Source organism: Miscanthus floridulus, chromosome 18 (assembly GCF_019320115.1).
Source record: "Miscanthus floridulus cultivar M001 chromosome 18, ASM1932011v1, whole genome shotgun sequence".
NCBI classification, from domain to species: Eukaryota; Viridiplantae; Streptophyta; class Magnoliopsida; order Poales; family Poaceae; genus Miscanthus; species Miscanthus floridulus.
The window spans coordinates 80,289,980-80,316,839 of record NC_089597.1 but is presented as its reverse complement, the minus strand read 5'-3'; the positions used below and the strand labels follow the sequence as shown (position 1 = coordinate 80,316,839).

The 26,860-nt window shown below is 46.3% G+C and overlaps 4 protein-coding genes across 4 annotated transcripts; 3 read left to right on the top strand and 1 right to left on the bottom strand.

Annotated features, from left to right (window-relative positions):
• Positions 1-4,741: 4,741 nt before the first annotated feature.
• On the top strand, positions 4,742-7,040 carry LOC136524069 (uncharacterized mitochondrial protein AtMg00860-like). The gene is made up of 2 exons (XM_066517549.1): positions 4,742-5,207; positions 7,009-7,040. The coding sequence occupies exons 1-2, from the start codon at positions 4,742-4,744 to the stop codon at positions 7,038-7,040; spliced, it is 498 nt and encodes a 165-aa protein (XP_066373646.1).
• A 6,576-nt stretch (positions 7,041-13,616) lies between these two features.
• On the top strand, positions 13,617-14,973 carry LOC136520491 (peroxidase P7-like). The gene is made up of 3 exons (XM_066514033.1): positions 13,617-13,939; positions 14,066-14,257; positions 14,333-14,973. Exons 1-3 carry the CDS (start codon positions 13,709-13,711, stop codon positions 14,894-14,896), a joined length of 987 nt encoding a protein of 328 aa, XP_066370130.1. The 5' UTR covers positions 13,617-13,708; the 3' UTR covers positions 14,897-14,973.
• Positions 14,974-18,786: 3,813 nt separating this feature from the next.
• LOC136524068 (uncharacterized) lies at positions 18,787-19,848 on the top strand. The gene has a single exon (XM_066517548.1). It carries the CDS (start codon positions 18,787-18,789, stop codon positions 19,846-19,848), a length of 1,062 nt encoding a protein of 353 aa, XP_066373645.1.
• A 4,854-nt stretch (positions 19,849-24,702) lies between these two features.
• Positions 24,703-26,309, bottom strand: LOC136520489 (peroxidase P7-like). Its single transcript, XM_066514031.1, has 3 exons — positions 25,948-26,309; positions 25,646-25,825; positions 24,703-25,542 (listed from the first exon to the last, which is right to left on the bottom strand). Exons 1-3 carry the CDS (start codon positions 26,239-26,241, stop codon positions 24,988-24,990), a joined length of 1,029 nt encoding a protein of 342 aa, XP_066370128.1. The 5' UTR covers positions 26,242-26,309; the 3' UTR covers positions 24,703-24,987.
• Positions 26,310-26,860: the final 551 nt, after the last annotated feature.

Genomic DNA, 26,860 nt, shown 5'->3' with positions numbered 1-26,860 from the left:
TATTTATAGTGCTGCGAAGTAGAGCTGCATGCCTGCCTGCGTTTGTGGTCAACCATGGCTGACGGGTAAAGATGGCAACGGGTAATATCCGCGCGGATAGTGGCTTCGCACGCTCGCGCCCGTGAGAAAAATCTCATGCCTGTACCCGCGCCCGCCACCCGCCACGGGCAGCAACCTGTGCCCATGCCTGTGCCCGCGGGCACAGATCCATGCCCGTATTCACGCCCACGGGGTCGGGTGCCCACGGGTACGCGGTTTTTTTCTGCTCGTTGCTATCTTTATTGACGGGAAGGGGAAATTTGGGACCAATTCTTGCATCATCTTGTGATCCAAGTGAGGGGAAGACCGCAAGAGTTACATGGCTTTGGCCTTTCTTTTAGATTAGCTGAATGCCGCTTGTGTCGCTATGTGGGGAAATCAATAACAATCTTGTCTTATATATCCCATATATTTCCATTTGGGCCACAATCAGCGTGCTCAATTTGTATGCTTGCACCACGCCCCGGGCTCTGTACTACACTGGCCTAGGCTCCACTCTTAGGAGACGTTTGGTTTCCTCTTCCTAAACTTTAGTCGCTGTCCCGTTTAGACACATGCATAGAGTATTAAATATAGACTAATTACGAAACTAATTGCACAGCTTGCGACTGATTTGACAATGTAGTGCTACCGTAAATATGTGCTAATGATGGATTAATTAGGCTTAATAAATTCGTCTCGTGGAGTACTGACGGAGTCTGTAATTTATTTTTTTATTAGTATCCGAACACCCCATACGACACCCTCACGTGACACCTCCTAAATTTTAGTCACCAGATCCAAACACCCCTTTAGTGCCTTTGACATTACTTCAACTACAAGAATTCCCCCCTGCGTTGCTGCGGGATTTTATATGATGAATGAAGAAAATATTATAGAACATAAAAGCAATTATTTAGAGGTAGCATGATGAAATATAATACAATTTGTATCCTATACTATAGAGGGGAAATATAAAAACCATTAGTACCAACCGTGGACACATTTTATATGGCATATAAAACACAAATGGGTGCAAAAGTGCATCAGCATAATCCCCATATCAACCTTGAAAGGCGCTCAGCATATAAGACGAAGACGTGTGTGCGTTGAATATCTGAATGGCATAACATAATTCTTAATCATATAGGATCAGTGTATCTCGGATAAACTATGAGCACATGTCATTTTTTATTTGAACACGTAAGAACATGTCCAAAATTCAAATGGTGTGGTTTATCCTCTAGTAATACTTTAAATTAAACTTGTGATTGTGCCGATTCTATCGATAGAACTGAAACGTCAAATTTGTACAAACAGAAAAGGCTGGATATGTGCAAGAAAATAAAGAAATAGGTGAGCAATCACGTTAAAACAGTAAGGAGTAACTGTAGAATCAAATTGAAAAAAATGGATGATTATATATGTAATACGCTGAAGCAAGAGAGAAATACCTGACCATGATTTGTGGAGAATATAGTTTCTGGGAGAGAATTGATTCTCTAGCAACAGAGGAAGAGGAAGCATGTGCAGCAGCGGTACCCCTGAATTTGTTGAGATACTCATATATGGAGCCGCATGTGGTGAACCTATAGATTGATGGCGTATGCTGCATGGTGCCAGATTGCCAATTAGTTTGCATTTTGATAGCAGACACGGAGGCTGCAGTCGAGAGTACGTGTCTAGCTGTGCGGTGGCTTTGGCCGAGGCAAAATATATATGGCATTGGGGAGAGGAAGCGGCCGATATGGTTAAATTCCAATTTATTGTGTGGAGTCGTAGGCTGTCCATGTCCATCATGGATAAATAATGTTACATGACCCTTGATTCCTCCATGGTTTTTGCCGCAATTATTTGGATGTCCCTTCATTCCTCATTGGTATTTGGTGGGAGTGCAATTTATAATTGAGCTTAGTGATTTGGGGGTCTTGAGATGATGTGGCTTCACGAAATTAGAGAAAAATATCATGGTGGGGTTTTCCTTTTATAAGAGTGTTATGGTCGGTCAAGTGTATCAAGGTGCAAGCGTGCACGTGGCTAGGTGCAACGCGCGCATGCGCCGGCGCGTGGTGACCGCGCCCAGGTTCAGTCCAGATTCGGAGTCCTAGTTTCTAGGATCTTGATTTGATTCAGTTCAAGTTGCTAGGTAGGGAGTAATTTTAGGAACTTTCAGTTGTAAGATTGGACCATATAAGCCAATCAATTATTCAATAATGGGATAGTCAGAGATTGAGAAAGCTCTCTCTGGAACTTGAACCCCAGTCGACTCTCTCTCTTGTCTCTGTTTGCCGCCGGCCGTCAGGACGGCGTCGATCGTGCACCACCGCCGAGAGACTCGCCCTAAACCTCCCACGTCCCATAGCTACAACCTCCGGAGCATCACTAATGATCCTAACAACCTGGTATCGTTGTCAGGCCTGATGTCCGGAGTTAACACCACCACCGTTCCGCCCACCTCCGCCGTTTCCCCAACCACCACCGCCGCCGCAACCAATACCACCACCGTGACCACCACCACCGTTCCGCCCCCGCCACCACCCTCATCTCCGATGGACACCCTCGCTGTGGCCGTTTACGGTCTGCAGCGACAGATGGGCCAGTTCGCCACAAGGCTGTCGCCCATGGAGGGCCGCACTTCACCATCACCGGCTGGTCCATCGTCCCTCGTCTCGCCGTCCACCGCTCTCCCGTATGGGCTGCCGGGGTACGGCGGCATTCCACCGCTGCCTACCACGGACTCCGTCGTGGTCCATACCGCGGCGCAGGGGCAGCATTCCGGGCCACCACCGATGCTGCCAATCCACCAGATTCCGTTCCCACACTCGCCGTCTCCATTGTCGTCGTTCGACATGTCCCTGCCTCAGCAGCAACCGGCGCCGTACGAGGGACACGCGGACGCGTTGGGCGTTCTGCGCTTCCAGAAGCTGAACTTCCCCACGTTCGACGGCGTCGACGACCCTCTCGGCTGGCTGAACAAGTGTGACCACTTCTTCAGGGCACAACGCACGCCGGAGGGCGACAAGTTATGGCTGGCGTCCTTTCACATGAATGGTGTTGCGCAGCAGTGGTACTACATGCTCGAGCGCGACTACGGCGACGTCAGCGCCATCTCCTGGCCGATGTTCAAGGCGCTATGTTACCAGCGCTTCGGACCAGCCCTCGCCACCAACCATCTCTCCGATTTGGCGCGGCTACCATTCGAGGGATCCGTTCAGCGGTACCAGGAGGCGTTCCTGGCTCGGCTGGCGCACGCCGAGCCCCTCACCCCGATGCAGCAGGTGCGGCTCTTCACCGGGGGCCTACCCGAAGCCATCCGCACCGATGTGGAGCTGCAGGGGCCTACTGATCTCCAGCAGGCCATGGGATTGGCCCGTGCATACGAGCGCCGCACGGCTGCCCTGGTGCCGGTGGCGCCCAGCCGACCACCACGCCCACCGCCGCGACAGCAGCCGCTGGCCCTGCTAGCACCGACGTCGACACATCTGCAGCTGCCGGCGTCGACGCCGACCGCGACCCTGACTCCTCCACCTCGACCGTTCAAACGGCTGTCGCCAACGGAGATGGCGGACCGTCGGAGCAAGGGGCTGTGCTACAACTGCGACGAGCCATACGTCCGCGGCCACCAATGCCAGCGCCTCTTCTACTTGGAGGTCACCGACTTCCATGACTCAGAGCCCCCCTGCCGGACGAGGAGCAGTCCCCACCGCCGGCGGTAGACGAGCTGCCACCGCTCATCTCGCTGAGCGCGATCACCGGCATTCGGACGGAGGACACGATGCAAGTCCACATCGCCATTGGCAACTACGAGCTCACTGCCCTCATCGACTCTGGGTCCACTCATAACTTCATCAGCTCCACAGCAGCTTGCCGCGTCGGCCTCCACTTCCACGACAGCAAGGGCGCTCACGTGGTGGTTGCCAACGGCGACCGCGTGGCGTGCCGCGGCCTGGCTCGCGACATAGCCATCCGCATCGGTGAAGAACACTTCACTGTCGACTGCTACACCATTCTACTCGACTGCTACGATATGGTCCTGGGTGTCAAGTACTTACGGACCCTGGGCCCTATCTTGTGGGACTTCGACGACCTGTGCATGGCGTTCTGGCACAACGGCAAGCGCGTCCTCTGGAAGGGGATCGGCTCCATGCGCACGGACACTCCACCAATGGGGCGGCTGCATGCGGTTCGTGATGCCGAGCCGGCATTGTTGGACCGGCTGCTGGACTCCTTCAGCGACATCTTCGAGTCCCCAGCCGGCCTGCCACCCGCACGCCCCTGTGATCATCGCATTCATCTGCTGCCGAACACCGCGTCGGTTGCGGTCCGCCCCTACCACTATCCGCAGCTCCAGAAGGACGAGTTGGAGGCGCAGTGCATGACCATGCTTGAGCAGGGCATAATTCGCCCGAGCACCTCTCCGTTCTCCGCGCCGGTGCTGCTAGTGAAGAAACCGGACGCGTCATGGAGATTTTGCGTGGATTACCGCGCACTGAACGACCACACCGTCAAAGATAAGTTTCCGATCCCTGTGGTCGAGGAGCTCATAGACGAACTGCACGTCACCAAATACTTCACCAAGTTGGATCTTCGTGCCGGGTACCATCAGGTGCGCGTCTACCCGGAGGATGTGGCCAAAACGGCGTTCCGCACGCATCACGGGCACTTTGAGTTCCTCGTGATGCCGTTCGGCCTCACCAATGCGCCGGCAACGTTCTAGGCATTGATGAACGCAGTACTGCAGCGGTTCCTGCGTAAGTGTGTCCTTGTATTTTTTGATGACATACTCATATACAGCGCCTCCTGGACCGAGCACTTGCAACATCTACGTGCGGTCTTCACTGAGCTCCACGCGCATCAGCAGCGCCTCAAGCGCTCTAAGTGCACCTTCGGCACCTCGTCGGTGGCGTACCTCGGGCACATCATATCCGCGTCCGGGGTAGCCATGGATGGCGAGAAGGTAGCGGCTGTGGCGTCGTGGCCGCAGCCCACGTCGGCGCGTGGACTCCGCGGGTTCCTCGGCCTCACCGGGTACTACCGGCGCTTCATCAAAGACTTCGGCAATGTCGCAGCGCCCCTCACCAAGCTGCTGTGCAAGGACGGCTTCCAGTGGACCGACGAAGCAGCCGGGACATTGCTACGTTTTGTGCTTAAGCTGCTCATCCTAAAGGCTAAGTACGACTGGTCAGACTGTAGTTTCAATGATCTATTGCATCTCCTATCATGGGTGCTACCACAACCAAACTCAGTTCCCACCAACACATACCAAGCGAAGAAGGTCATAAGTCCAGTGACAATGGGGGTTGAAAAAATCCATGCATGCCCCAACCACTGTATACTTTTTCGTGGTGAAACGTTCAAGTCACTGGATAAATGTCCCCGATGTGGGGCCAGCCGGTACAAGAACAATGACCTTTACGGTGGGGATGAAGTCTCCACGGGGAAAAAGAGAAATAAGAAGGGTACAAAAAAGGTGGTACAAGAATCTCATCCCCTAGAGGATACTCCATTAGGCAACGATGCAAAGCAGAGAAGAATTCCTGCCTTGGTAACGTGGTACCTGCCAGTGACCGACCGCTTGAGACGTATCTTCCTAAACCCTAAAGAAGCCGCACTCATGACATGGTGGGATGATGAGCGCAAGGTGGATGATGATAAGATTACACACCCGGCTGATTGTAGTCAGTGGCAAAGGTTTGATGAGAAGCACAAAAAAGTTAGTGATAACCCAAGGAATATACGGTTTGGCTTGAGCACCGATGGAATGAATCCCTTCAATGAGAGGATGAGCAACCACAGCACATGGCCAGTGATCTTGACCATGTACAACATCCCAACATGGTTGTGTCAGAAGAGAAAGTACCTTCTTCTCACTATTCTTATTTCTGGCCCTAAACAACCAGGCATTGATATAGACGTGTTCCTCGAGCTTTTGATGCAAGAAATGGAGAGGCTATGGAGGCATGGGGAGCAGATGTACGATGCATTCCGAAAGGAGGACTTCATATGTAGAGCAATAATATTTATTACTACCAATGATTACCCCACGCTGTTTGCTTTGTCTGGACAGATCAAATGGAAGACGGGATGCTTGTTTTGCTTGGATGGTACTACATGGGTGTACCTGGATGCATCCAAGAAGATAGTTTACCTAAGGAACCGATGCTTCTTAAAGAAAAGTCACAAGTACCGCAGTAAATTGTTCTTTAGATTTTATGACAACGCCCCGGAGATTGAACCCCCTCCGGAGAGATGTCATAACGGAGAACACGTGTACAGAATGGTGAAAAACATACGCGTCGTCTATGGAAAGAAGAATCCGAACGGGACGAACAGAGATAGAAGCACACCTCCTGTCGAAGGAGTACCTTTCAAGAAACAATCGATCTTCTTTCAGTATCTGCCTTATTGGCCAGACTTGGAGGTCCCCCATGCCATTGATGCTATGCACATGCACAAGAATGTCTTTGAGAGTGTCATTGCTACCTTGATGGACACAGGCAAGTCAAAGGATGGTCTGAAAGCACGGAAAGACATGGTGCAGCTAAACGTGATGCCACAGCTTCACCCGGTACCTGAGGCTAATGGAAAATACACTTTGCCCACGGCGTGCTTCAACCTAACACCAGGCGAGAAGAGAGCTATATGCACTTTCCTGAGGGGGATCAAAGTTTCGACTGGGTTTTCAGCAAATGTGAAGAAGCTAGTGTCGATGAAGAACTTGTCAATAACACACTGCAAGACTCACGATTGCCATGTGATACTGACAGTGTTTCTACCTATTGCAATCAGGGCTATAAAGCTAGAGTTCTTGAAAATGGCCATCACCCGCATGTGCTACTTCTTTTCGAAGATCTCACAGAAGACGATTGACAAGCAAGAGCTGAGTGACCTACATAAATTTGTGGTGGAGACACAAAATCAACTGGAGATGTGTTTACCTCCTGCTTTTTTGATATAATACCACATCTCATGATTCACATGGTTCATCAGATACAGGCGTTGTGCCCATGCTACTTGCATGAAATGTGGTCCTACGAGCGGTTCATGTCGGTTCTAAGTCGATATGTGCATAATCGAGCATACCCAGAGGGCTCCATGATAGAGGGTTATAGTACTGAAGAAGTCATCGAGTGCTGTTAAGAGTACCTAAAAGTACAGAAAGGGATTGGTAAACCCGATTCTTGTCACAAGGGTAGGCTGACTGGGAAGGGCACCAGTGGTAGAAAAGTGTTCATCGACCATGATTACAAAGAGGTGAGTCGGGTGCATTACAGTGTCTTGCAGAGTACACAACTAATGCAACCGTATATTGATGAACACTTGGCTATCATTATGGCGGAGAGAAATAGCCATTCAGATGATTGAGTCATGAAACAACACAAGCAACGACTAACTACATGGTTGAATGACCAAAATATACCGCCTAGAGAAACCATAGACTCTATTACCATCGGTAGGTTAGCGGAGGGGCCATCGAGACAAGTGACATCTTGGAATGCTTATGACATCAATGGGTATACGTACTATACCCACGCAAAGGATAGTAAATATGTAAACCAAAACAACAGCGTTCGAATAGAGGCTATCATGGATTGGGGCAAAAGATCCAATACTTTGGCATCATTGAAGAGACATGGAAACTTGACTATGGAAGGAATATAACGGTGGCCCTGTTTTGATGCCGCTGGATCAAACAACACTAACTGAACGAGATCGGATTGAGAGTTCTGGACCTCGAGAATCTAGGCTACCAAGATGTCCCTTGGGTGCTCGCTTCACGTGTCGCACAAGTTTTCTATATGTCTGACCCACAAAGTAACCTCCCCCCGAAGAAGAAGATAAAGCACGTGGTTGCCTTCGGAAAACAGCACATTATTGGAGTTGATGGCGTGGACGATGTTGAAGCTTACAATAACTACGATGAGATGCCGCTATTCACAGACTTTCCTAAAAGGATCAGTGTTGTGGAAAGGAACCTCCCCAAAGACATAATGCCATAGGAACGAAAAGATGTCAAGGGAAAAGTCGTTACAGCGGGCTAGCTAGTTGTTGAACGTGTAGTGTTTGTGTAAGTGTGCGTTTGTAAGGCTTCGTTTATGCATGCGTATGAGACTATATATTACTACTAAAACTTTATGAGATCTTGATGAGTTATACAACTTTTATATTCATCACCTTTACAGCTGAAATCATTTAGTATTTGAAAATCAGGTTTGAAGCTGTCATTTTCTGAAATTTAAAATTTGAATTGTTCAAAATTAGTGACAAAGATATATGACTAGACTAAAATGATAGAGCATGATTTTAGAAAATTTTAGGGAAAAACCATCATATTTGGAGTTAGTATGAGGGAGAAAAAGTAGTTACAAGTTTCAGCTACAGATTAAAAGGAGAAATCACACTTGTTCATCATTGATCATCATGAACAGCTGTGATTTTTCTTTTTAATCTCTGGTTAAAATTTGTAACTAGTCTTTCTCCCTCATACTAACTCCAAATGTGATGATTTTTTTCCTAAAATTTTCTAAAATCTTGCCCTATCAAGTTAGTGTGTTGATTTTGTCATTCTTTCCATTTGACAAAGTTTGAGCACTTTAAATTTTCAAATTTAAAAAAATGATAAGTTCGAACGAGATTTTCAACCGTTAAATGATTTCAGCTGAAAAAGTGATGAATACCAAAGTTGTATAACTTATCAAGATCTACAACTTTTATTTTGATCATTTCTTCATCTAACAAAGTGATACTAAACATTGTTTATAAATCAACATGTTTATCGTATAATTCATGAAACTATGAGTCATATGTGAATTTATGAACAATGTTTACTAATACTTTGTCACATGAAGAAGTGACCAAAATAAAAGTTGTAGATAGTGAGGATTTCAATAACTTTTATGTTCACGACTTTTATTGTTGAAATCATTTAAGGTTTTAAAATCTTGTTTGAAGTTGCCATTTAGTGAAATTCAAAATTTTAACTGTTCAAATTTGGTCAAATGAAAATATCATCAAAATAAAAGTTGTACATATTGATGAGTTCTACAACTTTGATATTCATGAGTTCTTTATCTGAAATCATTTACTCTTTCAAAATATTGTTTTAAGTTGAAATTATTTGAATTTCAAAATTTGAATCGTTCAAACAAAGTCACATGACAAGATGACCAAAATAAAAGTTGTACATGTTGATGAATTATACAACTTTTATGTTTACAATATTTTCATTTTATTTCATTTAATGTCATAAAATTGTAGTCGAAGTTTTAAAATTAAAATTTTTAATTTTTGTTTTTTATTTTCTATATTGTTTTGACTACAAAATATAGAATTTATAATTTGTGCATATATAGAATAATACAAAATATTATATTTGTGCATATATATATATATATTTTATATTACTTTGTGTTTTTATGATATAAAAAATATAGAATTTATAATTTAAAAAACAGAAAATATTTGTAGGGGCGGTTGGATCAGAAACCGCCCCTAAAAATGCATTTATAGGGGGGCGGCTGGATCAGGAACCGCCCCTACAAATGTATTTGTAGACGTGCCTAAATGGGAACTTCAAAAGAAGCATCCAATCACCGTAAGGTCAGTTTATGTTCCGATCAAAAACGTCTCGTCGGTGTCCAAATGGTATTCCCATGACCAGTTCAAGCCTGAGAACCAAGTTAAAAAAGTCCCATCACGAGGTTCTGAAGAGGCCGTCACTAGCGAACTCCACCAAATTATAAAGTAGTATCCAAATGTTGATGCCATCAAATGGTCAAAGGATTGCCCGAAAACATATGAAAGAGGCAAGCCCTTCCTATCAAACCGGGACATCCAACACCTACCATTTGGAATGAGAAGGTTCCATGATTGGTACTTACGTGTTCTCCCAACGAGCATAGATATCATACAAGCATGCTTTCCCACCGGCACATTTGGAAGCCCAGCCGGAAAAATTGTCTTTGACTTCAATGACATGCAAACATGCTTTCACCTGGGAGAAATGGAGATGAATCTAATTCGCACGTAGTGCCTGTAAGTCCTTGTCCTCTCGATATGATATGAATGTAATCTTTAAATTTTGTTGTAACTAACCCACGCCGTGATTTGTAGAATACAAGTGCACATTGTCAAACAAATGCCAAGTGTAAAAGTCGGGTATGTGGACCCTCAAGCTATAGCCCAAACAAATTTCAATTACCCTAAACGGTGGACACTTGATGCCAAAGAGCTAACTGCTGCAAAGACTATTCGGGAGAAAAAGCACATCCGTACGGCGAAACTAAGGGAAGAGTCCCTTAAGGTTACGGCATACATTGCCCTGGCTTTCAAAAATCTCCAACAACACTCTACTATATGGCTACCATACAACTTCGAGTAAGCTCAACTCTATACTTAAAGCTTTGTTCGATATATTTTATTCGATGCAAAAGAGCTTATCTAGTTCTATGATTAAATCCATGCAGCAACCACTGGATTTGTATAGCTGTCGATGTCGGAAGGAGCATGGCATGGGTCTTTGATTCATTAGATAAGGATCCGGCGACATATAAAGACTTCATATCGATTCTCAAGACGTATACATATCGACAATCCTCATTAGCTTATATGTTTGTATACGTACTTGTAACGTTCACTTTTGGATACTAACAAGTTGTATTTGCTAAAATAATTTGAACATGGCATTTATGTTCTATGTCACTAATCATCATGGAAGGTATGATCCAGCAAGGAAGGAAAAGCTGGCTATAAAAACACTATGTGCGATAAGCGTAACTTACTTCTTCAGTACTCCATTACATGGCTGTCAAAAGCATTACTTAACATTTTCATATGCAAAACACACAGTGCCCCAAGCAGAAGGCTGGGAGTGTACATTGTGGATACTATATATGTTCTATAATGAGTAACACCGGTGCCTACAGGAGACACTCCTTAAGGGTAAGTTTGAACCTCTTCACCCATAGTATAAAAACTTCGTAAATGGTATGAAATACTAAACCAAAACTTGTTCTCTTGTAGTGGAGAGAAGAGAAAGGAATGAAAAGAGACCCACACAAGGATGACTAACTCTTAGAGCTCGTCGGTGACCTTTGCAACTTCATATTGGACCAGATTGTACATGCCAGAGGCGTCTACCATGACCAAGAGTCTGAGTTAGGTACAAATCCTCAGTACCAACACCTTCGTGAGACTGAAAGACTAGCTCTAGGACGTTGATAACAATGTGTATGGAATTTATATATTTAATGATGGATTGTATATATTCTTGCGAATTGGACTTGTAATTGTAGTTTATAGAATACTCTTGTGCTTGTAGTCGTGGTCGCGGGGCGTTCGGTAACGCGAACGCGGTTCGGAACGCTGGTCGCGGGGCGTTCGGCAACGCGAACGCTGTTCGAAATGTTGGTCGCGGGGCGTTCGGCAACATGAACGCGGTTCGGAACGTTGGTCGTGGCACGTTCGGCAACGCGATTTTGAATTGTAAATTTGATTTTTTTACGGGAAAACGTACTGTAGGGGCGGTTCTAGATTGAACCGCCCCTACAAATACCTGTTTGTAGGGGCGGCTGGTAATACAAGCCGCCCCTACAAATCGATTTGTAGGGGCGGCTGGTAATACGACCTGCCCCTACAAATTGATCTGTAGGGGCGGCTGGAAACACCAGCCGCATGATTTGTAGAGACCCTTGCGTAGGGGCGGCTGGGCAAACCGCCCCTACAAATGGTCTACAACCGCCCCTAAAAACCCTTTTTGACGTAGTGATAAACCCTAGTCCGATAGTCGTTGTCCGCCACTAAGGAGCTGATACCGTGTCCATGATTGGTGCGCCACACGTGATGTGCCACGCCTGGGGCTAGCATGGTAGGCTCGACCGCTTTGTTTACGGAGGGGGTGGAGAGCCGGGAAACAATGGATCGATGCCGCAACTGCTCAAGGTGGTTGCCTTATCGCACTTCTAGTTGAATGGGAGCACAATGTACTTTGTCCAAGCCGAAGCTAGTGATCGTAGCTTCCTCGTCGATGGTGCTGAAGGAGGCGAAGATACTCGCCGCAGCGAGATTCTAGATGTCTGACTTGCCATAGCTCGCTCTAGATAGGTTGCATCTTCGAGGAATCCAGGACACCACCAAATGTTCTCCCTGCCTGCCATGTGAGGAGGCTAAACATCAACAACGGTTTTTTTTGCTATACCTAAAATTTTGGGCGAGCTCCGCCATTGATGATAGGACTTGGAAAAAAAAAGAAGCAGAGAGGAAAATAATAATAGCTTTAAGCCAAAAAATTGGTTAGCGATAGATATATGGAGAGAGGACAATTAAATCAAATAAAATAAATAAAATTATTTCAACTAGAACAACCCAAATGTAGTAAAAAGAACCAAAATGACAATAAAAAACTAGCTAATATATGTGCGCTATTTGCACACGGCACCTTGCGAGTTAGAGTCTACTAAATTTACAGTCCTATTTGAACTGAGATGTATCCTTCCTATCGGAAGTGCTCTAAATATCAAATGCAAATATGCCACCGTAATTTTGTGAGCAAGTTGCATATGGGCATACCCTCTTATTTAGTACTGACAAGCGTACCAAACTAACAGCTCAGCAGCAGCAAAACGTTGTAGTATTATATTACTACGGCTAGCGGGTTAGGTTAGTAAGCATAATCGTGATTGAGGTTCCAAACAGATCATATGCAATGCAAGCCTTGATGATAGGCTGGATCATAAGCAATGCAAGTGCAAAGTCCGGTTCAGCTTGGACGTACCTGCACGCTCTTGGTGGCTCGCGCTCGTTTCACGCCTAACTCAAGCTGAAGATTAATAGTATACGTAGTATTTAAGATTTGGGACGCACCAACTAGACAAGCTTGATTAGTTACAGTAGATTTGCTCATCAGTCGATAGTTACCATTCTTATGTAATATAACTAAAAAGATGCTAGGAAGGCAGCATTTGCCAAATTCGCAAAGTTTTTTAACTTTTGAATTTATTTAATCTGTTAGTTTTCTCATCACTCAGTCACACCATTACAGTCACCTGACATTTGCAACACTAGACTCTATACATGGAGGAAAAGCACTTTGTTGCGAATTTGGCACACTGCACACTCGAAACTAAAAAATACGGGTCGCTCCCCTTGCCTATGAGGAGATTGCATGTCCAAGAGTCAACTACATCAGCGCATATACCCTCGATCTCGTCAACCAGACCAACTACTCCGATGTACTCTGCACTACACAGAGCAGCAAGTTGCAGTTTCACAAAAGATGATGATTGCTGGAACATGCGCTCAACCAAACCAGCGTCGTCTACACCGATCTGATCTTCTGATTAAATTTTATTTTTTAGGACAAATTTGCCTTTTTTTTACTGGTTTGCAGCAGTACTACAGTCCAACCCTAATCTGCCCACCGCCACCTTCTGGCCGTGCGCATTAGTCAACCAATCCAGCGCTCGCCCATATGGGCCAACCGGCCAAGGCAATGCAATGCAAGCACCAAACTGGAGCCACAGCACACTATATATATATACGCGGCCAGGTCCTTGTTCCTTCACATCGATCAACCATTGGTCTATAATCTTCTGGTTGCATCACTGCTGCTCACCAGCAAGCTTGCATCGTAACTGCTTCTATTTGCAAGTCTCAGTCCACATCATCAGGTCGACCGGTTAGCTTCTTAACCATGGCAGCGAGCGCATCATCAGTGATAAGGTGCTTGCTCACGGTGGCTGTGGTGCTGTCTCCCCTGCTGGCCGGTGCTGCTGCCGGCGGCGGGCTGTCGACGAGCTTCTACAGCAAGAAGTGCCCGAACGTGCAGAGCATCGTGCGGGCCGGGATGACGTCCGCCGTGGCAGCGGAGAAGCGCATGGGCGCCTCCATCCTCCGCATGTTCTTCCACGACTGCTTCGTCAATGTAGGGGCAACATTGATTGCATTCTAATCTGTCGCCTGTTTCCGATCGATGCATGCACTGTACAGCATGTACCAAAGCGTCGTCATTACTGATGGGAGCGCGCTCCTTGGTTCGGTTACGTTGCAGGGATGTGACGCGTCCATCTTGCTGGACGACACGGCGACCTTCACCGGCGAGAAGAACGCCGGGCCCAACGCCAACTCGGTGCGCGGGTACGAGGTCATCGACGCCATCAAGACCCAGGTGGAGGCGTCCTGCAACGCCACCGTCTCCTGCGCCGACATCCTCGCCCTCGCTGCCCGAGACGCTGTCAACCTCGTATGACGCAATGCAATGCTTTACAATGCAAGCTACTGACGCGAGACCTGAGATCCACCTTCCAATATAATGCAGCTCGGCGGGCCGACATGGACGGTGTACCTCGGCCGGCGGGACGCGCGGACGGCGAGCCAGAGCGACGCGAACGCCAACCTCCCGGGGCCCGGGTCCAGCCTCGCCACCCTCGTCACCATGTTCGGCAACAAGGGCCTGTCGGCGCGCGACATGACGGCGCTGTCGGGCGCGCACACCATCGGGCAGGCCCGGTGCGCCACGTTCCGCGACCGCATCTACAACGACGCCAACATCAACGCCACCTTCGCGTCTCTCCGGCAGCAGACGTGCCCGCAGGCCAGCGCCGGCGGCGCCGGCGACGCCGCGCTGGCCCCCATCGACGTGCAGAGCCCCGAGGCGTTCGACAACGCCTACTACCAGAACCTGATGGCCAGGCAAGGGCTGTTCCACTCCGACCAGGAGCTCTTCAGCGGCGGCTCGCAGGACGCGCTGGTGAAGAAGTACAGCGGCAACGCCGCCATGTTCGCCGCCGACTTCGCCAGGGCGATGGTGAGGATGGGCGCCATCAGCCCGCTCACGGGGGCGCAGGGCGAGGTCAGGCTCGACTGCAGGAAGGTCAACTAGCGTCAACTGCTGCTGGACGATGGATTTTTGGATATCGATTCGTCATTCGTGTGTGTTCCAGCTTCCGGTCCAAGTAGGGTCGTCGAACTGGATGCTGGATGGTGGATATCTTCAGAGTCGTGAACAGTCAAAAACTGCGTGGCTGTTCGTATCGTAGCACGCTTAAATTAATCAATTGTTTCTGATCATCCTACGTGGCAGGAATAATCCTGTTCTTCTTTCTTATCGGCAACTGTAACTGTAATGGTAAATTCGTCACGTTTTTATTTGATCCAAATTTGTACTAGTACTAGCTACTTTGTACAGTATACATGTGGAATAAGAATCTTTGTTACAGGGCCTAAAGCTCTAATCTAACCAGTAGTACATTGTCTGGTTATGTTAAGTGAATGGGCATTTTCTTGTTAAAATTAGTCAAGAAAAATAGCAGTGAATTCGTGATAACAAATGTGTAGTGGCAACTATGAACATACTGATCATGACAAAAACAATATAGAATTTCACAAAGTTAGAGGGGTTATTATACCCTGTGGAGGGATCTATGCTCAAGGCACTAATGGCTTCATTCACACGAGTCATCATCGTGTGTTGCTCGAAGTCGTGGACCACAGTCGATGCAGGAAGACATTCGCAGTGCAGCTTCTCGACTCGAACGAGCACCATGAAGAAGACGACCCGTCGAAGTTGACCAGGGCGTGTGCGCTACGATCCGGGGGGGAGCGCGCGAAGCAGAAGGTGATGATTTGGAGGCGAGCAGTCGCGGCGGCGCTCCCCAAAAACCTAATAGAGGTTTGGGACGGGAAAACTCAGAGGTAGCTCGACAGAGAGGTGGCGGCGCAGTGGAAAGAGTTTGAGTGATGCATTTTAGGGCTGGAGGGAGAGTGCAGGGGTTTAAGGCAAAACCAAACCGCGCTCGCCTCGCCTCGGTGGCAGCGGGGTGCACACTCTTAGCCTCTTTTAACTTGTCAATAGGTGCACATGTAGTTCACCTATTTAAGTTGACTCAACAAAAAGTCAGAATCCCCAAACTAGATTAAAACTATGATGCATCGTAGCAAATCACTGTGGGCTTGAGATTTATTTGATTATAAATAAAATATGGACCAAGCCCATATTAAATCTAACAGGTTACAGATGCAATTTCAGCTTATAAGAAAAATGATCTGAGAAACTAATATTACTCCAGAAACTAAGAATCTTTTTGGTCCAGTAAGTAGGTATTAGTGGCACAATTATGCCGAATCTGGATCGAGGCAGATCGGTCGATCTCTACAACTAAAATAAGAGGCAACGTCCCTGAACAAAATATCAGCTGCGGCCAAGAGCACGGAGCCTGAACCCGAATAATTTTAGTTCAAGTTGCTGGAGGGAGCATGGGTAGGGTCGACATACCTGTCCTCCTGGTTTTGCGAGCACACCACACGTCCACTTGGGCCATGTTTAGTTCCTCCATTTTTCAGAATTTGGCACTATGTAAAAAGAAGATTCTCTGTCATATTAAACTTGCGGTATATACATGGAGTACTAAATGTTGACGAAATCAAAAACTAATTGCACAGTTTGGTTGTACTCTACGAGACGAACGTTTTGAGCCTAATTAGTCAACGATTGGACAATGAGGCTAATTAGTCAACGATTGGACAATTATTACCAAATAAAAACAAAACGCTACAGTGTATAAACAGTGTCGTCGAATCCGGCGGCGCCGAATCGGCCTCCAACTAAACACGGCCTTGCTCGGAAGTCGGAATGCCTGTTGGGAGATGCCCGCCGCCTCTGCCTCTGTTCGTCGCCGTGGAGCGTGGATTGGTTGGCCCCGTGTGTGTCCTCATCCGCCAGGTCCACGCGTACTTGTTCATCCAGTGCCAGTGAACCGCACCTGCCCCGTCCTGTCGGCCGCCACCAAACCCACGGGCAAAACCTTTGGCAGGGCGCCCGTAGCTATGCAGACCTGTGAGGCCTCGTTTAAATTTAGGGTTTTTTTTAGTGGAGAACACGTGACAGGACTAGAGTACAACAGTCGAACGAGATGATACAACATGAGCGATTTTCTTCCCCAGTGTGCCTTCACCGCTTTGATGTTCGAACACATGACATGATCATATAGTAAACATGGATGGTGTTTATATGTAGTTGCGTTTCCATAACCTGGCCATGTAAGTGACACTGCTTCGTTCACTCCTTGCGTGGTCGTTTACCACTTATTCCACTACTCCGTACTGATGAGTTCTATCTATAGCTATATATATAGAGTACTGTAGTTCATGAGAAGCTAACTATAGCTAGCTTACATGTCAGTCGATCCATTGTTCCATGCATGGAGTGTCACATCGGGTGTTACATAGGGTATCGTATGGGGTATTTGGATACTAATAAAAAAACAAATTACAGAATCCGTCAGTAAACCGCGAGACGAATTTATTAAGCCTAATTAATCCATCATTAGCACATGTATTATAGAAGCACCACATTGTCAAATCATGAACTAATTAGGCTTAAAAGATTTGTCTCGCAAAGTAGTCGTAATCTGTGCAATTAGTTATTTTTAGTCTATATTTAATATTCCATGCATGTGTCCAAACATTCGATGCGATAGGGTGTAAACTTTTAGGGGAGAAATTAAACAAGGCCTGAGTGTGCTCTTGCGATTAGTGATCACAAGGTTTTATAGCGTTCCAGCATCTGACTGCGCACACGTCATCTCTGTTTGGAACTGGTGGCGTGGAAGCCAGATCACCTTATCTGATGCGTGTGTATTCATCTCAACCCACATGTGTTGAAGTGGATTGTAGTGAAATTAAACTAAGTTACATTCAATTCCACTCTAACACATATGGATTGAAGTGAATACACTTGCATCCAAACAAGGCCTTATAATTTTTGGTGTGGGATCACTCTATCTCTATTTGCTACAAATGCTAAATGCCTTAACGGTTCTTGCTCTATTATTAGCCAAAATATGATTGCAAAGTTAAAGACGGATGGACCAGAAAATCATATGCAAAAAATAGATCAAATTTATTAGATAAAAAAAGATCAAATTTGAGAAGACATATAAAAAGAAGATAAATGCACCATAGGTCCATCAACTTTTTGTGTTGTGTCATTCAGGTCCATTAACTCTGAAAGTGTAGATTTGAGTACATAAACTTTTTCAGTTATGCCATTTAGGTCCATATCCCTCTGTTTGGGGAATAGATCCTACGTGGCAATACATGTCACTAGCCACCGTGTCCATAGGTCATGTGAGCAGCACGTGAGGGCCCTTTGCCAATCGTTTTTTGCCGATAGCCCTCTATCCTTTCCATTCCCTCACTCTTTGCCCCTTTTTCTCCCTTCCCTTTGAAGCCATCGTCCCTGGATTTCAGACGACGCCGGGGCGCTAGGTGGGACGACGGAGGCGGCGGGTGGTACCAACGACGACGTAGCCAGTGGAGGCGGTGAAGATTGTGCGGGGTGGTGGTGCCGAGCGCTGACTGTCGCGCCGATCGCGGTCGGTCGGCGTGATGGTGGCCCCTTTGCGAGCACTGGGGGCACTGGCGCCACAGTATGGTGAGTTCTTCTATGTCATGAACTCTGAAATTGGTTGGTTTAGGAGGTATTTCTTGTGTCGATTAGCTCGCTTGTTACAGAAAATATCTTCTTTTGTCCGCTAGGGTTTCATGTATTGGTCATTTATGCTATAGATTTTGGAGTTTTCTTCTGTAGGCACTGACGACGAAGAATTCTCAGTGGAAATGCATCACGGGGGGTGCTTTGTTTCTCAAGGGTTGAACAAAGCCTATCTAGATGAAAGAGTTAGTTGGTTTGACCACATAGAAGTTGCTAAATGGTCGCCTCTTTTCATAGAGCAACTTGTTTTTAAGTTACACTACCCAAAGAATCCAAACATGAAGGTGTTCTGGCTGCTATCTGGGAATAATCTTTCAAATGGGTTGAGATTAATTTGGTCTGACACAGACACAATGGTGATGTCCTCATTAGTTCACAAATTTAAGAATTTTGTGCTATATTTAGACCATGATGACAACCTTTCTGGTTTACAATGGGATGACATTGTTGCGAACCCATTGAACTCACCTCCCAAGGTTTTCAGTCCTATGAAGACTATGCATATGGACAATGCAGATAGTGGGAGGGTACCTAAATTCTGTGGTTATGACCGAGTTGATGACAGAAATGATGGGAGCTTTGGTGATGATAGACATGATGACAGTGCTGGTGATGACAGTGACGAGGACCCTGATTTTGTTGATTCTGACTACAAACTGGCTGCAGATGATGATGACCTTTTTCAGTATGTAGATGATGATGAAGGAAGGAAGAAGAAAGATAAGGGCAAGAAAGCTTTCAGTGTTGTATCAAATGTTGAAGATGACATGTCAACAAAAGATGATGAGCTGCAGTTGCCTGAATCAGATGATGAAGGTGGAGAAAGCCTAAGGTTTCAGACTTTTAGAGAGCAGGATATGCATAACCTAATATTTAAGTTGGGTCAATTGTTTGCAACCCCTGAGATTCTAAGGAAAGCAATTATAGAATACAGTTTGAAGTACAGGTTTGAAATTAAATTGCCAAGGAATGAGAAGAAGAGGATTAACGCACACTATGCAGAAGATTGTCCTTGGAAGTTGTATGCTTTGGTGGATAGCAGATGCCCTGGTATGGTTATCAAGCAATTCAATGGACAACACACATGCCAGAAAAAGTGGGTTTTGAAGAGGCGCACATCAAGATGGCTTGCTGACAAGTATCTGGAAACATTTAGGGCAGATCAGACGATGAGCCTCACAAATTTTGCTAGGTCAGTACAGAGGGACTGGAACATAACTCCATCAAGGTCCAAGCTTGCTAGAGCTAAAAGATTAGCTATGAAGAAAGTTATGGGAGATGAGGTGGAGCAATACAAGTTACTTTGGGACTATATCATGAACTTAGAAGAAGTAACCTAGGCAACAGCTTCTTTCTGAACCTGGATGGCAATGTATTTAGCACATTGTACATGTCATTTGATGCATGTAAAAGAGGTTTCTTGACTGCATGTAGGTCTATCATATGCTTGGATGGATGCTATATTAAAACTAAGTATGGTGGACAAATACTGATAGCTGTGGGCATTGATCCAAATGGATGTATCTTCCCAATTGCCATTGGAATAGTGGAAGTGGAATCACTAATGACATGGAAGTGGTTTTTGGAGACACTGAAAAAGGACCTTGGCATAGATAACACATATCCTTGGACCATCATGACAGATAAACAAAAGGTGAAAACAACACTATATCCTTTGTTGTAGTTGTTTGCTAGGTGAAAACACTATTTTTATATGTTTGTACTTTTGTTTTCAGGGTCTTATTCCAGCAGTTCAATAGGTCTTCACTGACTCTGAATATAGGTTCTATGTCAGACACCTATATTCCAACTTCCAACACCACTTCAAAGGTGAAAATCTCAAGAACCAGCTTTGGTGTTGTGCAAGGTCAAGTTCAATACCTCAGTTTAATAGGAACATGGAGAAAATGAAGACCCTGGATCATAAGGCCTATGAATGGTTGGACAAGATGCCTTTCAACACCTGGGTCAGAGCTTACTTTAGTACTTTTCCAAAGTGTGACCTGCTGCTGAACAACAGCTGTGAAGTGTTCAACAGTTATATCTTGGAGGCAAGGGAGATGCCAATTCTTAGTATGCTAGAGCAGATCAAGGGACAACTAATGTCCAAGTTCTACAAAAAGCAGAGGGAGGTGGGAGAAGAGTAGCAGGGACACATCCGTCCTAAGATAAAGAAGATAATTAACAGGAACAGAGAATGGGCCAATACATGTTATGCAATGCCTGCTGGACAGGGCATATTCTAGGTATAAGATAGGGACTATAGTTTCTTAGTGGACATCAATATGAAGACTTGTGATTGCAGAAGGTGGGACCTCACTGGAATCCCATGCTCTCATGCAATTTCATGCTTGAGGCATGAAAGGATCACACCAGAGTCAGTTGTACCTGAGTGTTACTCTTCCAATAGCTATCTCAGTGCTTATGGCCACAATGTGTGGCCATGTAAAGACAAGAGCACATGGCAGAAAATTGGAGGCAATGTAATTCTATCACCGGTATATGTGAAGAAAGTAGGAAGGCCTCCTAAATCAAGGAAGAAGCAACCATATGAGGTACAAGGTAGTCATGGACCAAGGTTGACAAAGCATGGAGTTCAAATGACATGTAGATACTGTGGAGACAAAGGACATAATAGGGCTACATGTAGCATGAGAAAGGCTGGACTAAAACCCAAGATACCTGCACAGAGGATCCAAACTTCTATGCTAGTTAAAACTAAAGAGTTTTTTGAGGAAGCTGCAACTGAAGATTATAGTGACATGGCAATGATGCCAGTTCAAACTTCTATGCTGGTGATTAGTTAGGTAACTTCTCATGTGACAACACATTGTACTAGTATGCCTTATCTAAGTTGTCAATTTTATGTTATAGGTTTCCATGTTTGGAGAAACTAACATGCCAATGATGTCCCAGTTATCAAGCACCATGATGTCCCAGATGCAAGCAGAGGTTAGTGTCACTGTCATTTAATTCCTCTAGATCACCTAGCATCTCATTCAAACTAATCATCTCCATTCTCAGTCATCACAGAGTAGATTACTGGAAAAAAAATCACTTCCATTTTCAAGCTTCATATTGTCTAACCAACCAGCAGCTAGGCCAGTTCCACCCACTACTGCAACAAAGGCTAGGAGATCAAGGTCCACTGCTGTGAAGAAAACAACTGCTACAAAGAAGACTGCTGCTGGCAAGAAGAAAACATCCCACAAGAAGGTTTCTGCTGCAATAAACAATCCTGATGGTGCTGTTGGTTGAAGAGGACAAGTAATGATGTGTGTGAAATTGTAAATCATGTAAAAACTCCAAGTGCATGTTCATTTTTTCTGCCTTTTGTACAACAGAAAGATGACCTTTTGGTTAGGTATAACTATGTGAATGTTTTAGCTCGAAACATTACAAAACTGTGTGAATGTTTCAGCTGCAAACATTAGGAAACAAACTACAGATTTCCTATCTTTTGTATATGGCTTTTGGTATGCTATACCAGCAAAACTATATGTATGCTTTGGTTGCAAAACAATGCTCTAGTTCACTAGAATGATATCAAGGCATCTTTAGATTATCAGTTAATTTTTTGTGTACACTCTATGCTTGTTGAAATCAGTTTGAATTTCTTTCATTTTTCAAGACAAGAGAAAAATTGTAAACTCACATTCACATTTTAGACAATACACCTTCAAATTGCATAGAACTTCATAACTTAGTCATTCATCCGTACACATTCAGACCTTAATGGTGATTACAACCAGGATCAAGAACAGCAATAAGGTAATACATAAAGCCATGAAACAAGTCAGTTGCATCAACCTAACTAAGTTGTCACCAGTTCTAACCAAGGTTTGCAAATGTTTCATAATATCAGCATCAACAACAATGCCTCTTTCCTTTTTCATCCCTACGGCTGCTTCCTGCTCTTTGGATTCCACAACTTGCTCGGCATTGGAGGCACTTGCTTGCTCCTACGGCATCAGATGCTGGGAAAATCCATGCCCTCCTTCAAAGACTCAACATGTTCGATATACTCCTTCTCCTATTTGAAAAAGGGACAACCCAAGCCTTTGCGCTACAAGCAAGAGGAAAGGATCAATCTTTACTGCAAACTGCAATGTAAACATCCAGTCGAATCAAAACAATTTAAATCTCACCTTGTGGGCTGGGCAACAGTAGAAAACCTCACTGTCGCTCCAGGGTTGCTTCGAAACACGCTGAACCACCTACCACTTGTGGCATTCTGTGCACCTAATCAGTGGAACATCACCTGGTTTACCTAGCTCTGCAGCGGAGGAGCTGGAATCAATGATAGTGCCTACAGAAGAAAACCCCAAAATCTACAACATAAATGACCAATACATGAAACCCTAGCCGACAAAAGAAGACATTTTCTGCAACAAGCGAGCAAATCGACGCAAAAAATACCTCCTAAACCAACCAATTTTAGAGTTCATGACATAGAAGAACTCATCATACTGTGGCGCCTGTGCCCCCCAGTGCTCGCAAAGAGGCCACCATCGTGCCGACCGGCCACGATCGGCGTGGCAGTCAGCGCTCGACACCACCACCCCACACAATTTTCACCGCCTCCACCGGCTATGTCGTCGTTGGTACCACCCGCCGCCTCTGTCGTCTCACCCAGCGCCCCGACGTCGTCTGAAATCCAGGGACGATGGCTTCGAAGGGAAGGGAGAGGAAGGGGTGAAGAGTGAGGGAATGGAAAGGATAGGGGGCTATCGGCAAAAAAAAAACGATTGGCAAAGGGCCCTCACGTGCTGCTCACATGACCTATGGACACGGTGGCTGCTGACATGTATTGCCACATAAGATCTATTCCCCAAACGGAGGGATATGGACCTAAATGACACAATTTAAAAAGTTTATGTACTCAAATATGCACTTTCAGAGTTAATGGACCTGAACGACACAGCACAAAAAGTTGATGGACCTACGGTGCATTTATCTCTAGAAAAAATCGGCCTTGACTTGGCCAAGCTGACAATAAAAATCTGCCCAGACAAATTTGAGCAGACTCCTCATCAATCCTGTTGAACCCGGCCTAGGCCGGTTTTGCCGGCCCGAGCCCTAATTTGTTTTTTTCTTTGAAAACTCATTCAATTTCGTGGGAAATTATAGGTTTCTTGTACAATAAGACTACCCACTATTTATATGAGAGTCACGGCCGATTGAAAGATCAATCTATTTAATCGTAAAAAAACCGATCTATCTTACTTTTTATCTTATACCCAAAACTCTTTTGGTGCCTCTAGCACTTCTCTCGACGAGATTGTCGGCATTATAGGTGGTCTTTCTCATCCTAGTTCATCCTGCTACGCGTCTCCCTTATGGGTCTTTTGGGAGACGTTCGTGGATTTTTGGCAAAGAACTAGCGTCGAATCGACCCCATCGACCCGCTAGTCAGTATCACCATTTAGATCTATATCTGTTGAATGTCTCGACCATGTGTGGGCCGGATGATCTAGCTCTTACCAGTTTGTTGGCAGGATTTAATGTCGACACACTTTTTTCTGACTCCCCTACTATTATGGCCGACGACAATGGTCGACCACATGACCGACCTAAAGAACCTGGGCAACATTATCAAGCCTTCGATCCATCAACTCTCTAAGGAGATCTGCGAGATGTTGAAGAAGAGGGCGAAGGCCTATGCTCTAGCATGCTTCGAGGTTTATCGATGATGAGCTGTCAAGAAACTCAAGGATATCAGTTTCCACCTTCTTCCTACTGCATCTTCATCTGAGATAAAAATTGATCAACCTTGTTGCAGATTCTCCAGCGGGATGAACCTGTTTGTTTGGTTGCAATCAGAAGGGCTGCGATGAGCCGAGATGGCCAGATCAACCGATGAAACAAAGATCGGATGGCAGAGAAATCAAACTGACGTTGAAGAATGAGAGCTCAGCTTTAGAGAGTAATTGTTGTCAGTGGGTATGAACGTTTATAGAAACTAGAGAGATGTTTTCCAATTCAGAATTAGGTGGGCCCATAAAGGGAGGAGCACATAACCCAGGCCTTTGTGCAGAACTAGATCTGCAGATTTTGGCCCAGTGAACCATGCCCAAATGCTATTCGGCCACTTTGTCTTTTTTTTTAGTGGAGAACACGTGACAGGACATGAGCGATTTTATTCCCCAGTGTGTCTTCACCGCTTTGATGTTCGAACACATGACATGACCATATAGTAAACATGGATGGTGTTTATATATATGTAGTTGCGTCTCCGTAACCTGGCCATGTAAGTGACACTGCTTCGTTCACTCCTTGCGTGGTCGTTATTCCACTACTCCGTACTGATGAGTTCTATCTATAGCTATATATATAGAGTACTGCAGTTCATGAGAAGCTAGCTATAGCTAGCTTACATGTCGGTCGATCCATCGTTCCATCCATGGGCGGTCGATCGATGAGCAAGCTAGCTAAGCTAGAAGTATATATATCCGATCGGTATCTAGCTAGGCATTTATCTAGCTGTTGACGACGTGGCAGTTGCGCCTGATCTGTCCGGCGGTGCCGGTGAGCACCCCAACGTTGCCCATCTTAATCATGGCCGCCACGAAGTCGCTGTTGAAGAGCGAGGCGCTGGCGCTGTACTGCCTCACCAGCGCGTCCTGCGACCCGCCGTTGAAGAGCTCCTGGTCCGAGTGGAACAGGCCCCGCTGCGACAGCAGGTTGGTGAAGTAGTCCGTGTCGAACCTCGCCGGCGTCTGCACGTCGATGGGCGCCAGGGTGCCGTCGCCGCCGGACCGCGGGCACGTCTGCTGCCGGAGCGCCGCGAAGGAGGCGTTGATGTTGGTGTCGCCGTAGATGCGGCTCCGGAAGGTGGTGCACCGGGCCTGCCCGATGGTGTGCGCGCCCGACAGCGCCGTCATGTCGCGCGCCGACAGGCCCTGCCTGGCGAACAGGGAGATGAGCGTGCCCAGGCTCGCCGTCGGCGGCGGGAGGTTGCTGTTGGCCAGGGAGGCGCTCGCCGTCGTCGAGTCCCGCCGGCCGAGCGGCACGTTCCAGGTCGGCCCGCCGAGCTACGTACGCGGTACGCACAACAACAAAGGAAGGAAAAGTGTCAGACGCATGCCCCTTGACCGACCATACACACCAGATAACTAACTGATATGACATGCGTACAAGATTCGTTCCGTCGCGCGCGGCAAGCGCGAGGATGTCGGCGCACGACACGACGCCGGGGCACGCGGCCTCCACGTTCGTCTTGATGGTGTCGATGACCTCAAAGCCGCGCACCGAGTTGGCGTTGGGGCCGGCCGTCTTCTCCCCTCCGGCGTCGAGAAGGATCGATCCGTCGCAACCCTGTCATCATCATCATCATCACATCTCAGTTAAACCGAATTGTCCAGCATAGCATGCAGAAATGGTGTGTTGTTAGTTGTTAAGAACTGCTAGATGAGTAGTGTGAGGATTCTAGCTAGTACTTGAACAAAGCAGTCGTGGAAGAAGAGCCTGAGCAGAGAGGCGCCCATCCTCTGCTCAGCGCTGACGGCCTGGGTCATCGCCGTCCGCACGATGGTCTGCAGGTTGGGGCAGGAGGACGCATAGAACGTGGTCGAGAGCTGTGCTTGGGCGGCACAGGAGAGGAGGGAAATGGCGACCAAGCATTGCGTCAAGGTAGGAGCCGCCATGGCAACCTCCTGCACACACTCGGTGAAGCTACTTGCTGAAGCAGTAAGGTCTCTACGGCAGCTTCGATTTGAGAGGGGTGGGCACATGGCCCTATTTATAGTGCTGCGAAGTAGAGCTGCATGCCTGCCTGCGTTTGTGGTCAACCATGGCTGCCGGGAAGGGGAAATTTGGGACCAATTCTTGCATCATCCTGTGATGCAAGTGAGGGGAAGACCGAAAGAGTTACATGGTTTTGGCCTACCCGAAAGACGCTGTTTCTTTCAGATTAGCTGAATGCCGCCTGTGTCGCTATAGGGAAATCAATAACAATCTTGTCTTCTATATCCCATATATTTCCATTTGGGCCACAATCAGCGTGCTCAATTTGTATTCTTGCACCACGCCCCGGGCTCTGTACTACACTGGCCTAGGCTCCACTCTTAGTGCCTTTGACATTACAAGAATTCCCCCCGCGTTGCTGCGGGATTTTATATGATGAATGAAGAAAATATTATAGAACAGAAAAGCAATTATTTAGAGGTAGCATGATGAAATATAATACAATTTGTATCCTATAGAGGAGAAATATAAAAACCATTAGTACCAACCGTGGACACATTTTATATGGCATATAAAACACAAATGGGTGCAAAAGTGCATCAGCATAATCCCCATATCAACCTTGAAAGGCGCTCAGCATATAAGACGAAGAAGTGTGTGCGTTGA

Bases quoted from the DNA above. Each gene is read 5' to 3' on its own strand.
- LOC136524069 (XM_066517549.1), top strand. From the start codon at position 4,742: ATGAACGCAGTACTGCAGCGGTTCCTGCGTAAGTGTGTCCTTGTATTT. The intron at 5,208-7,008 runs GTAGTTTCAATG...ATGGTTCATCAG, and splicing joins TAAGTACGACTGGTCAGACT to ATACAGGCGTTGTGCCCATG.
- LOC136520491 (XM_066514033.1), top strand. From the start codon at position 13,709: ATGGCAGCGAGCGCATCATCAGTGATAAGGTGCTTGCTCACGGTGGCT. The intron at 13,940-14,065 runs GTAGGGGCAACA...GTTACGTTGCAG, and splicing joins TCCACGACTGCTTCGTCAAT to GGATGTGACGCGTCCATCTT. The intron at 14,258-14,332 runs GTATGACGCAAT...AATATAATGCAG, and splicing joins CCCGAGACGCTGTCAACCTC to CTCGGCGGGCCGACATGGAC.
- LOC136524068 (XM_066517548.1), top strand. From the start codon at position 18,787: ATGAAGGTGTTCTGGCTGCTATCTGGGAATAATCTTTCAAATGGGTTG.
- LOC136520489 (XM_066514031.1), bottom strand. From the start codon at position 26,241: ATGTGCCCACCCCTCTCAAATCGAAGCTGCCGTAGAGACCTTACTGCT. The intron at 25,826-25,947 runs GTACTAGCTAGA...TGATGATGACAG, and splicing joins TCCACGACTGCTTTGTTCAA to GGTTGCGACGGATCGATCCT. The intron at 25,543-25,645 runs GTACGCATGTCA...CCGCGTACGTAG, and splicing joins CGCGCGACGGAACGAATCTT to CTCGGCGGGCCGACCTGGAA.